General features: G+C 41.6%; 1 protein-coding gene across 1 annotated transcript; it reads right to left on the reverse strand.

Moving 5' to 3' along the window:
- Positions 1-1,989: 1,989 nt before the first annotated feature.
- Positions 1,990-5,065, reverse strand: camk2n2a (calcium/calmodulin-dependent protein kinase II inhibitor 2a). The gene is made up of 2 exons (XM_085141989.1): positions 4,497-5,065; positions 1,990-3,945 (listed from the first exon to the last, which is right to left on the reverse strand). Exons 1-2 carry the CDS (start codon positions 4,663-4,665, stop codon positions 3,875-3,877), a joined length of 240 nt encoding a protein of 79 aa, XP_084998115.1. The 5' UTR covers positions 4,666-5,065; the 3' UTR covers positions 1,990-3,874.
- Between the last annotated feature and the right edge of the window lie 7,953 nt (positions 5,066-13,018).

The following is a 13,018-nucleotide window of genomic DNA, read 5'->3' on the forward strand; positions in this document are numbered from 1 at the left end:
GTCAGTCTGGTTCCGGCCTGCCAGGACTGCCCATTACTGTGAGATGTGTAATTGTCCACGGCCTCAGTCAGCCACACACACACACACGCACACATAGACCAACTACAACAACAACATAATCAATAGCACTATTTGTTCATTCTGCACAGTGCTGATGTTGTGAGGACAGTCAATAATGTCGCTGATGGGAACGTGGATGGTTACACTCATGACGCTTTGTCGACGCTCGTATATTCTTCTTTTAGGATGGAGTGCAATTAAAATAAAAATGCAGGTGTTGTTGTTGTCATAACATGTAGCTGTTTATAGATCCGTCCTGGTACTCGATGTTTGAAACTGATGAAATGTATTATTGTGCTTGCATGATTTCCAGAAATAGAAGCTGGAGTGTGATTGGCTCTGTGTTCAGTTTGTTGTGGAGAGCTGATATTACCTGACCATGTTTCCCCGAAAAGATAAACAATGTTGCTGGCACAGGATTCATTAGCAGCTCTTCCTGAAAAATAAAAACAAACAAACAAACAACAAAACTATGATTCCCAAACAAGAATCACTGTTAAAATAAGGCTTTCTGTAGAGAAAAGCTGTGGAGTGACTCCCAAGAGGTTCATTCTGTTCATCTGGACGCAGCGTTTTTCAATTGGAGAAATGTTTCGTTACTCATCCAAGTGACTTCTTCAGTCTTAGCTGACTGCAGGTTTCCCCCAACCGTATAAACAGTACATACATAATAACTGAAACCAGCAATGAACAATGGGCTGTGAGGGCAGTTCCTTGATCATTAATACTCAAATTCTCATTAGCATTGATCAACAACCACTGATTCAAAAACCACTGATCATTGATCAAAGCTGTGAAGTGACTTACCATTTGGGAAAAGTCAAATTGATATAGAGAAACCAATGTTTTCATAAATCCAGGACATTTAAGTCTACTATTGATTTGCTACCAAGCTTTCTTCTACAAAACAAAACAAAAGCTCTCACTTTTAAGCAAATTTATGTTCAGCAAACAATTTATCAGAAGGTTGCCATGAATGGGTGCATGAGCCCAACCAACTAAAGTGTTGGTTGTGCTAGGAAGTCCAAAGAGCAACAGTTCTTGAGGATTTAGAAGGTCTCAACAGGTGAAATCGTTGGTCTGTATAGTCTAAAGAGCTTGAAGAAAAGCAACTGGACTTCTTTAATCTTTGTGAAGACGTTTCACCTCTCATCCCAGAGGCTTCTTCAGTTCTAAAGTTTCAGTTCTTTTATTTAGTATCTTCACGAAACTCAAAGAAGTCCAGTCAACCTTCTTTCCAAGCTCACTGATCCCTGTGTTATAGTATGTACGGCTGGTAAATAGCATAGACCACAAGCTTATTGTAGTGGCTGACTAGTAATGGAACAGTTAACCGATGATAACTGAGAGGTGGCAAAGTGATAGTTTAAATGTAGTTCACCTGACAGGACAATGGGGGCACATTGGATGAAGAAAAACAAATAAAAATGCTGCAACCAGTATTTTAAGACCATGATACTTATGATACCTGTGCGTCAGAGTTGGGAAATTAAAGCGAGCTTGAACATGCCTGTGATAGACTAATCAAGAGCTACTGTATGAGGGACACTGCCAGACTTTGATAGATGATCATGTAGCCAGTTGTAGCTCCCTAGGGGTTTTGGATTTAACAGATTCACTAGTGTAGGCCGGCACAAGAGCTGTTTAACAGCTCAGCAGCTGGATCACTGTTTCGCTCTTTAATCGAGGATCAGTATTTACTGTCACAAAGGTGATGGCTACCGATTGCACAAAAGCCTTTCGATTCCCAGTGCTGCAACGGTGTGCGTCGCATGGTGCGCCCTTTGTTTCGTTTATGTGTTGTTGTTGATTTTTTTGCCTTCTGCAGTGCGATTCACAGAAGCAGTCCAAGTTTGTTTGTTATTCTGCTCGCACACACACACAGAGAGAGAGAGTGTCTTGGGATAAAAGCCATATCAACGAATCGCATTAACATTTTCTTTCACCATTTATTAATTCACCAAATACAGTGAAAATGGCATCATAATATACAATGACTCATTCTTAGAATGTCATGACATTTTTGTTGCTTTTTTGCTTCATAAAACGATGTTTCATTATTGAAAATATTAAGGTTTCATGCACAACAAACCATATCCAGTTTCTTTAAAATAATGGTACAAAATGAACAAAACAAATTTTAAAAAAAAAGAAAAGAAAAAGAAAAACAGAACAAAACAAAAACGGTAATGTCCAAAAATCGATCATATAACAACATGTTATTTGAGGATACTCGTAAACAGTGCAATATACTCTAAAACTGCCATTTTCTAACAAATTCATCAACGAAGCTCAAGTCACAGTATACGATTTCTTAATAATAGTTTAACATTGATGTGTGCAAAAACCCCAGACACATTCAGTTAGTCTTTAAAAAATGTGCGACATCTGATATAGAATGAGACCAGTCCCAACTCCCCCAAAAAAGTCCTCGCTTTGCCTCTCTGAAGGCCAGTCTCATTCTGTATATCCTCTCCGTAATACAAATATTCCCGTTGATGAATTCTAAGACGATAGACTAGCATATAATTTAAATAACAAATATTTAGATATAAAAATACAAATATGACTTTCGTTAAAAAGAAGCGTGCCAGGGTAAGAGTGGTGGCACCTGCGTTGGCACCGGAGTGAAAGTTCATGCAAATAGATGGAGAGAATCTTTAAAGTCATCGAAGACGAAACACAAATATTTGCAAAATCTAAACAACCAAATTATAGAGAGCAAATGTTTTTTCCCATCAATTTCATGACTGTTATTTAAAACATTACTATAATGTCCGTGTTCCTGCTGGCCTCTGTAGATATCTGAGCATTTGGAAATGCAAAGAAAATATTTTTTTTTAAAGAGATATGTGCAGGTGTAAATCGGCTACATGAAGGTGTCAGCCTGCACCTTTCACCACTGATGGGTGATGCAAGAAGAAGAATGTAGCCTTGTTTTTTTTTCAATTAATCTGCAGCCTATTGTTGTTTAAGTGCCAAAACAGAAAATATTCACATTGCACCCTCCTATATATATCTATATATGTATTTATATATATATATTTGTTTGTTTTTTTCTTACATACAACGTGTCTCCTCTATTTAGCAGACTGTAGAGTTTTGGTTGGTCTGTTTTCAAAAAGCATTAGCAGCAACAGGAATGCATTGGACCGGTGCTGAAAGGACAGCTCCCTTGAATGCACCGTCGCCGATTGAATCAACAAAGCAGAGCCTAAAGGAGGGAGGGAGGGAAGGTATTGGAGGGGGGAGGGGGATGTCTTAGCTTAGCCTACCTACTGTACAACTTATTGAAATGGGGCTGGGATTTAGCTTCAGCCTCTAGTTGCAGTATTTTTGATGCTTACAGCGCTTTAGGGGGGGAAAGGAGGAAAAAATAGAGATGGTCGTGAATTAATGACAAGTTCATCCATCATTAAAGTCAGCAGAGGTTGAGATACAGAGCGGGACCCGCCATCTCAACATCCTGCTGCGCAGCTGTAGTTAAAATCGGGATTCGTTTGGAGAATTGCCAGCAATCCCATGATAAATCTTGGTCTTTTATTTTTTTTTCCTCCCCAGAGTCTCTCTGTCTCTCTCTTTCTCTCTCTCTCATCTTATTCTTCCTTCCTCTTCCCTTCATCTCTTCTCTTCAGCCTTCTCCGTTCCCTTTTCTCTGCCTCTTTTTTCCTCTCCATTTCATTTCATCACCCCATCCTCGCTTCGTGCCGTCGTGATTTTTTTTCCTCCCCGCACAATCCTCGAACATGCACAGCCGACAAGTGCTTCAAATCGGTGATCAAAATTAAAAAAGTCTGCAAGGCATCGGTCACGTTTAAACGCCGGGCGAAGACTTGTCTGTCATCCCCTTCAGGACTTCATCTATTCGGTCGTCCTCGATGACCACTGTGGAGGAGAAAAAGAGGAAGAGGTTGTTTACTCAGAGCCACAATCAGAAGTCACGATTTATTTTGGGGGTCTATTGCGCACTAAATAAAAGTAAGTTTGGGCAAATGTGGCCCTTGTGCGCTTGCACGGTGAATTATTATTACTATCGCAAATCCCCAATCCCCGCACACACGCACTCGGTGAAAACAACTCATTCTCGAGTCATTTCTTTATTATTATTATTAATATTATTTAATCCCTTCGTTTAAACCCTATACTTGAGTCGATTGCATCACGGGGTGTGTCCTTGCATGAATATTATCGCTGGTGCGTGAATGTAAACAGCCTGGATGTCGTTCACGACCAATGACACTTGTGAGAAAAACAACAACTAGGGTGCATTTTGCATCGAGCTGCTGGTAATCACTGAAGATTCTGGAAACGACAGTAACGTGGGAACTTAATTCCAAAGTCACTTAAAGCGCCATTCGTATAATTCGCTCATTTTTGCGCAGCATATATAATTCTGCCATTCTTTGTAAATGTCAAACGTCTGAATTCGTTTTTACCTCTTTTGGCTCTGCCGATCTGCCCGAGCTTTGGGGGTCTTTTTGCCTGCGACGCTGCGAAAAAGGCGCTTGTGTCCTGCAGTCCGCAGCTAAAGGACATCTGGCTGACCTCGCTGTCCGCCCCGTATCCGCTCATTTTCCCCTCGTTGTATGGCAGCACCTCAGACATCGTGGCACGACAGTGAAGAAGGGTCACCAGCTTCGGGAAGTTCTTTTATTTTTAAATCAAGCAAAAAAAGTTGTTGAAATTCTTCCCCGGTGGTGCCAGTACAGTTCCGTCTGAGAGCGCCGTTTCCTGCTGCGATCCTCGGTCTGCGTGGATGAGGGGAGCCGGTGCGTGAGGTCCGGGTGCTGTTGTGGTCTCTCTGTGGTCTCTGGATGTGTTGCAGCGGCAGCAGAGGAACCGAGCGTGACTGTGTGTGCGTATCTGTGTGCGCGTGTGAGAAAGAGAGAGAGATGTGTTCGCCTGTGTTGCTGGCTGATGTCTGGCGAGGGAAGTGGGAGATCCCGGGATCATAAAGGAAACCCAGGCAGAACGGTGAAGTCATCCATCCGGGTTTGAAGCTGCGAGAGTGTAGCTGTGTGTAAATGTGTGTGAGCGTGGGGACTCCGAGGGGTAGAGGAGCAAGACTGACATCAACAGGCGAGAGACGAAACTGCTAGTAACTGACACAGCCTCGTGAGGCTTCGAGAAGTGGACTTTTCCTAAGGATGTCTATTCAGCCTGTAGACTCAGGAAAACGCTTAATGTGGCACGTTATAGTCTGCATTTCCCTTCCATAGGTTACCTTTTTATTGTTCTGCTCTTCGAAGGGGAATAAGTACTTTTTAATTTCGTTTAATTTTATTTGTATGTACTTTATTAGTAGTATAACCTTTTTATGTTTATTTTTTTTGGCAGGAACGATGGACAATGTAAACCCTGTGCCAGATGCAGCTAAAAGATGTAAGTTTTAGCTGGGTGGAGGCTTGCAATGCAATGTTCGACTGACAAAAATAAAATAATAAAAAACACTTTTTATACATAAAAACTTTAATAGAAATGACCCCTCCCCCGTTTTGATGTTAGTACTAACAGTAACAGTTTTTATCCCATTCAAAATTCAGACTTTTCCACACATTTGAGGGATGTTTGCTTCTTTTTACTACTCTCTGCCAACAAAATGAAATGAGGGTGTAACCCAGCAGATGCTCTCCAGATGCTGTTGGATGGTGGATAAAAATCTGACTGAACTTTTCTGTATTCAGAATTTCATCAGTTTTGACAAGATCCCCAAGACCACTGGCTACAAATGGAAAATGCAGCCCTAAATCATGACAGCACCCTCCCCGTGTTTTACAGAAGGCTAAAGACACACACTGCTAACCTCTGGACTTTCTTTGTGTCACTGATGTGATGATTTGTAATGATTTCAACCAAAAAGTTCAAATTTGGATTCATCACTCCAAAAGATCTGTTGGCAGTGAATTTCAGTCCAATTCTTGTGTAATTTGTCATACCTCAGTCTTTTCTCCTTGCTTCCCTAGCTCATATACTGTTTATCTGCTTTGGTCCTCAGCATGAGTCAGTGTTCAGTGGCTTAACAAATAGAACAACATCCTTTGAAAGCATTTAGCTATAAGCACTGGACTGAAAATTAGTGAAAAAGTAACCATTTTTCTAAGAAAAACTTTGAAAGACTGTCACAAAGCTTAGAGAAATAAGTAAGTCTGCCTTCTTGGAAGTGAAACAAGTGTTAACCATACATTGCTTTATTCTATGCACTTACCTCACATCCATGGCTAATCTACCACCTAGTCTAACATTTGTACAGTTGGAGGGAGCCAACATACTCAAAAGAAATCCATGCAGGCACAAGGAGAACATGCAAATGCCACACAGAAAACCCAAGCCAGGGATCAAACCAGGAAACATCTCACTGCACCACTGTGGCGTCCAAGCTTACACAACCCTGTACTCCCAGGCAGTCTCTCATCCAAGCATTAACCAGTCTCGACCCTGCTCAGTGTCCAAGATCAGATCAGAGATCAGGCATGGTCGGGATGCTGTGGTCATAAACCAATTATTCCACTGTGCTTTATTCTACTGCAATAATTTATCTGCTGTGCTAGGACACATTGGCAACTGTGGTAAACTTGGTCTGTACAATCATACGATTTTAAATATATCTAAATTACAGTGAGAGTGCTCTAACAGCTCCGGGCACAGGTCTCAAAAACTAGAACAAGCCAATTAGATTATGGCGAATTACACTGGACCACTATTTTTCATTGTCTGAGCATATTGACGACATCATTAGAAAAGTCACAGCTGTGGCCAGAAAATTAATTTTTTGTGTCACTTTGTGAGTTATGAGAAATGTCGCAGTGCTCCAACAGCCTGTGTTTAGTTCAGTACAGGGCAAACGTAGTGTTAGGACATCTCAGCAGCAACACTGAAATGTTCTTTTTTTGTGGAACTTAACTATTGTTTACTCTGTTTATTAATACAGCAATAATGTCAGGTCAGTTTCGATCAAATACATACAAATGTCACATGTTTGTCAAAGAAATTTGCCAATAATATAGGTTTAATCTGTTTTAAAAGCTGTAGTAATAAGATCTGTATAACCTTACACCTGCAGAAAAGCATTAAAAACATAGTATTGTCGATTTTCCACTTTCCCACACTGCCTTCTCCGAGCCAATCAGCCCCCATCTTGCCTACTTTAAATCTCAGCACTTCTCTGTCATTCTGCCTTTCAGACTCTTATTGGTGCGAGCCACCTGCTCCCCATATCTGCCTCACCCCGGTCACTCAGAGCCCCATCCAAGCCTCCATCTTGGTCCAGGCCTAATTCCTGTCACCCCTCTGCTCTGACAGGCCATTGGAGTATAATCACGTTCAGTTCTTCCAAATAACCTCGCCTGATTGAACTGGCAGTTTGCCAGGAGAAAATAAAAGAATGACTCAATTCAGCACCATGGACAGAGACAATATAGTTTAACATTTAAAAAAATGTTTTAAATAGCGTTATTGTTTTTCCCTGCTGCATATGCTACGCCTCTCTGTACTCAGAGCATATGGTATCTTTGAGAGAGCTACAACAGTGATCTGACGGAAGGATTATTTTTGCACCAAACCTGTTTCAGCAACTCGGGCCAGCTGACCTATCTATAAAGAGCCAATAACCTTTCATCTTTTTTTAGCAGCCTGTCTGCATAACTGACCAGTTTGAGGTGCCAGCTGACAGTCTTGAGGTGAGTGGTGCTGGCGAGGCACCTTTGGGGATAAGACGTGGAATGACCACAGAGTGAAAATGAGCTCAGAGCGTCTGGCAGGACCACATAACCACGTGCAAAATATATTACTGAGCTCTGAGAACATTTCTTTATACTAATAAAACATGCAGCCAAGCTCTTTGGAGCCAGATTCAATCCAAACAGTCGTCTTTCACTGATGGCAAAAAAAGCAGTCACAGAAGCCCCGGGAAAAAGTTGCAAGTGACGGAGAAGACATACAGTGCAGCATGCATATCTGCAAGTAATTATCCTCAAATATGTGATTGTGATTTTTCTCTCGCGCTCTGTGAATAAGGACGTGAATCAGAGATCATAAATCTGCCACTCAGTCGCGATGTAATTCCTCAGGGATGACTCACAAAACTCCTCCTGCCCAACAAACTGCAGCCTCCAGCTGTCAACAGGCAGAGTTGTTGATTCACGGGTTCAAGCGAGGGCCAGGGATTTCACATGATGTCATCAGTTGGCGACAGATTTGGAGGCTTTAGGGGAAAATCTGGCCTGCTAACCCACATAGTACCAGGTGATGCTTCATGTTCTCAATTTAGGGCAGGAACATGCATATGTTTTACAAACTGTCACGCTTCCCTTTATTGCTTTCCCCCCTTATTGATACACTGCCTTGTACGCACCATTAAACCCTTCTCAGTTATGTGCAGAAACTCTTCATTTGAATTGTCTCTGTTTAACGCAATTGATCTTTGTCCGTGGTGTGGTGTCTCCTCCCCCTGCCCCGTTCTTTCCCTCTTCTCAGGCTTGTTAGGAGGCAGCGGTTGTCAATGATTTGGCTCACTCAGTCAGTCTCATCTCTGACAAGTGTGCCCACCCTTAAGAAGCACTGCTCCAAATTACAAATGAATCACTGTGCTGAGTCACTCACCCCCTCCCCATCTTTCCCCTTGAGGAGACCGAGCTCTGCTGAACTTGCACGCACACACACACACACACACACACACACACACACACACACACACACACACACACACACACACACACACACACAGTTTGTTCACTAGGAACACTAGCTGAGGAAAAACAGCGATAACAAGCCTAGAGCTGAGAGCCAGGATCAATTCAGCCCTTAGGATTTGTGTTTGTGTGTGTGTGTGTGTGTGTGTGTGTGTGTACTCGCGTCCTAGCTGGGGACAAATTGTTCCCATCATGTAAAGCACTACATTTAAGGTGTAAGACTTTGTGTGAGGTCAGGATGGACAACAGCAGTGATCGTTATGAGCTTTAGAGTGGATTAAAATAAAAGAAATAATATAAGTCAATGAAAGTGAAGTGATGGAAATATGACTCCCTGCATGTGTGTGAGGGAGCAGGTGCATCTTTCAGGAAAGCTTAAAATGTAGCTTCGAGGACCAGCAGAAAGAAAAGCCATACACACACCATCTGCACTTGCTGACCGAAGGAAACCGCTGCGTGTCTCTGCACTCCTCATCATGAAGATTAATGCTGTTTGTTTTCCTGCATAAATATGCTCCAGTAGATTGCAGGAACATTGGCAGGGCTCCTGCCCTTGGATCAGCGAGTACACAGCTGAAACAGAAAGGTTCACAGCTGTCGAGTGCAGCACGCTGGAGCCACAGATGCCACGCTGCACTCCTTGCCGCCACCACACCTCATCTACATCAGAGGTGAAAGCTTAATCACAAGTCTATGTTTCATGTTGTTTAGTACTGTGTGTTGTTTCATAATCATTACCAATCATTACCCCTTACCAAGCATCTTCTTGGAATCTAGCACACTCTTACTACTCTCAACAACTTCATTTCTGATCTTAACAGTTTTAAAATTATTTTCATGTTCAAGAAAACAGTTTGAGATGATTTGAGCTTTGTGATGTGGTGTGTTATCCTGCTGGATGCAGTCATTAGAAGATGGGTACACTGTGGTCATAATGAGATGAACGTGGCCAGCACCGATACTATGATTAAATGATGCTCAGCTGGAACTAAGGGGCCCAAAGCGTGCGAAGAAAATATTCCCCCAAACATTACACACATTACATCACCGCTAGCATCCTCAACTTTTGATACAAGGCAGGTATAATGCTTTCATGTTGTTTACGCCAAATTCTGACCCTGCCATCCAAATTTAGCAGCAGAAAGTGAGACTATCAGGAGATCTTTTCCAGTCTTGTGGTGAGCCTATGTGAATAGTAGCCTCAGTTTCCAGTTCTTAGCTGACAGGAGCGCCACCTAGTGTGTGGTCTTCTCACGCTGTAGCCCATCTGCATTAAGTGTGAAAATTGTGTTGTGCGCTCAGAGATGCTCCTCTTCTCAGTTGGTTGTGTGGGAAAATTCCAGTAGTTCAGCATTTTTCTTCCCATTCTGATGCTCAGTTTGACCATGTCTACATACCTAAATGCATTTAGTTCCTGCCATGTTATTGGCTGGTTGTATTAACAAGCAGCTGATCATGTGACAGAACAGTAAATGGTTTTATAATGTTTAATTTGCTGCGGTATTTATATTCGATTGTACTGTAATGACCAGCAGGACTCTCACAGAAATATTTATTAAACCTGAGGAAAAAGCAACTACAGGTAACAAAGTTAGCATAAAAAACCCCAAAGAAAATGGGAATGCAGTACTTTACTCTTATGTGAGAGAGTTCGGCAAAACCAGTGTTAAATACCTTAACTCTTTAATCTTTGGTCTGAAGGAAGAACAACACTCGGTGTTTAATGCTCAATCAACAATCTCTTTATTCCATAGAACACTTTGAGCATTACGTCCGGATGGGAGATTTGCACAGGAGGGTGCCCGGCAAAATCTTGCAGTGTCTGACCGTTTCTCACGTTCTTATAGCTTTGGCCCCCCTCCAAACTAAGCATTCACATTCTTGACCTTGACTTCCTGTGCAGTATAGATGGTCTTTCTACAATCAGAAAAGCAAGGCCATGATTCTCTGCAATCAATCAGGAGTAGAATGCAACTTAAAACTATATAATGGTTTCACAATCTTTAATCAGAGGTATAATGTGGCCTATAGCCGTATAATGATTCAACAACTCTTTGATTAGAAGTATAATGTAGCATAAGATAGTGTAATAATCTCACACCAGACAGCAAAGTTACACTTTATCCATATCTGTTTTATCAGAGAAGATCAAATGATCTCACTTCAGTTATTTAATTGTTTTTGCTGCAAAATAAGATTGTCAAACATAATGTTTCCATAAGACAGACAGTCTACTATCAGTCTTGATATTGTCTTAAATTGAATGAGGTCAAGTTGGAAATTACATGCATTCTGTTTCTGATAATGTAGCAATCAACTTTGATAAATCATTGAAAACTGCATATCGGTTGATGTCTACAGAGACAGAAATTAACTTGACTCAGGTGACAGCCAATCAGTTTTATATTAGGAGGACGCTTTGTCAAGCTGAGTGTTCAGTGTTGGATGTTTTTTGACTGAGATGTTATCTCAGGCTGCTGGTGCATGAAATGAGCCCCCTTGTTCATAGTATTCTTAGAGTACTTTAATGCATTTTAAACTATATCACTATATCGCTGGGCAAAATATCATCACACTTTTTTTACCCAATTAAAAACCAGTGTAATCCTCTCAAACTAAAACTAAAAAGTAAACCAGTGTTTTCTATCGGCCCAGTTTGTATTTTCCTATGATACCATCCCTGTCCTCCTCTTCTCAGGGAGAGAGCACTCGGTTTGTTGATGTGAGGAGAAGTTCTGCAGTCACACTACTGTCAGAAAATAGGTCACTTATCCCACGTTTCACTGCATGCCCAAAGCAGATGGGTGACAGCAGTAATTGGCATCAGGGACTACAGCATGCTGTGGTGGCTCTCTCTCTCTCCTGAGATACTGCATCTCTACCGTTCCCCTGCTGTCTGTTGGAGTGTCTGCTAAAATCTCGCTGGCACCACTAAAACAGATTTTTTAAAATTTTTTTTTAAAACAGCCCCCAACCCTACCTGTTCTTATGTGAAGCACAGCCACATAAGGTCATAGTGTATTGGGATTTTTAAAGATCTATCAAAACGAAAGCTCTGGTATTCAGAGCTGGAGGTTTGCCATTTTACATTCTACTGTGCTAAATGCAGCACTTGTCTCCATCTGCTGTGATCTGAACGCTTTCTGAGAGAAATCCAAAGCATTTCATTGTACAAACGAAGGATGAATGTGAACCACAAAGAAAACCCAACACTGGTATGTTGCATACCACAAACTGCAAGGCTGGTGCTGTATTACCTTGTAAGGTTCTTCGCTGTAAATCAAACACAAACACTAATGAATGAACCGAAGATTTGACATGAAGGTGTTAGATGAGAAGAAGTCATCACATCTGCTCCTAGGTGGGAGACACATCTGAGCTCCAAATTTGAAAGCAGCTGTGAAGACATTTCCCTCAAGACCACGTATGTTAACTTCATTTGGCTGGATCGTCTGCCCTCTGTGAAAGTCTGAACCAAATTTGACAGAAATCCATTTTTATAGTAAAATAATGTTGGCCTGTAGTGGGTCAACAGGACAGATGATTGTTTGATTATATATATTCATGATAGCTGAGATAATGCTGAAAAGGGTTTCACTTGCCTGAACCACCTCCATGTACCACTCTCACCATCGCCACCAACTGACATTAACACCCATGAAGAAGAGCCAATTAGAGAACAATAATATGATCTAAATTGTTTGTCAGCTATCAGAATGGATTAAACAGGATCTTGCAGTGTACAATAATTGCATTTGACTTGGAAAGCCTCTACTAAAATCAGCGTTTCGGGCAGCACCTCAAATGAAGAAAGAGTGACACCTAGTGGTCGAAGCAATGACTGGAAATTAAAAAATGATGTATTGACAAGCGGGTGAGCTCTGCACAACTTGCAGCAAATGAAAATATAATACTATAAATGACAGTTTTCCTATCAACAATTTCGCTCTGAAGTCTTGCTATCCTCTGTTAAACAGATCAGATGTCATTTTTCCCCCATGCCCTGAGAGGTTGCAGTAATAGTCTGGTCCTATTAAACCACAGCTGCCATTCTGCTGAGAGAGCTTTGTATTTGTCCAGCTTATGACCACTGAAGAAGATTTATGGGATCCACCTGCCCTGTTTCTTCTTTGACCTGAGCCTGATGCTGCACTTTTCATCTTGCACATGCCCTCCCATCCACCTCAAACACACACTAGTTAACATTTGTCTTTCTGTGCCAATGCTTGGGAAAAAAGAAAAAGGTAGGAGGTGGCGTGTCACAGACACTG

This window comes from Neolamprologus multifasciatus, chromosome 18 (genome assembly GCF_963576455.1).
Source record: "Neolamprologus multifasciatus chromosome 18, fNeoMul1.2, whole genome shotgun sequence".
NCBI classification, from domain to species: Eukaryota; Metazoa; Chordata; class Actinopteri; order Cichliformes; family Cichlidae; genus Neolamprologus; species Neolamprologus multifasciatus.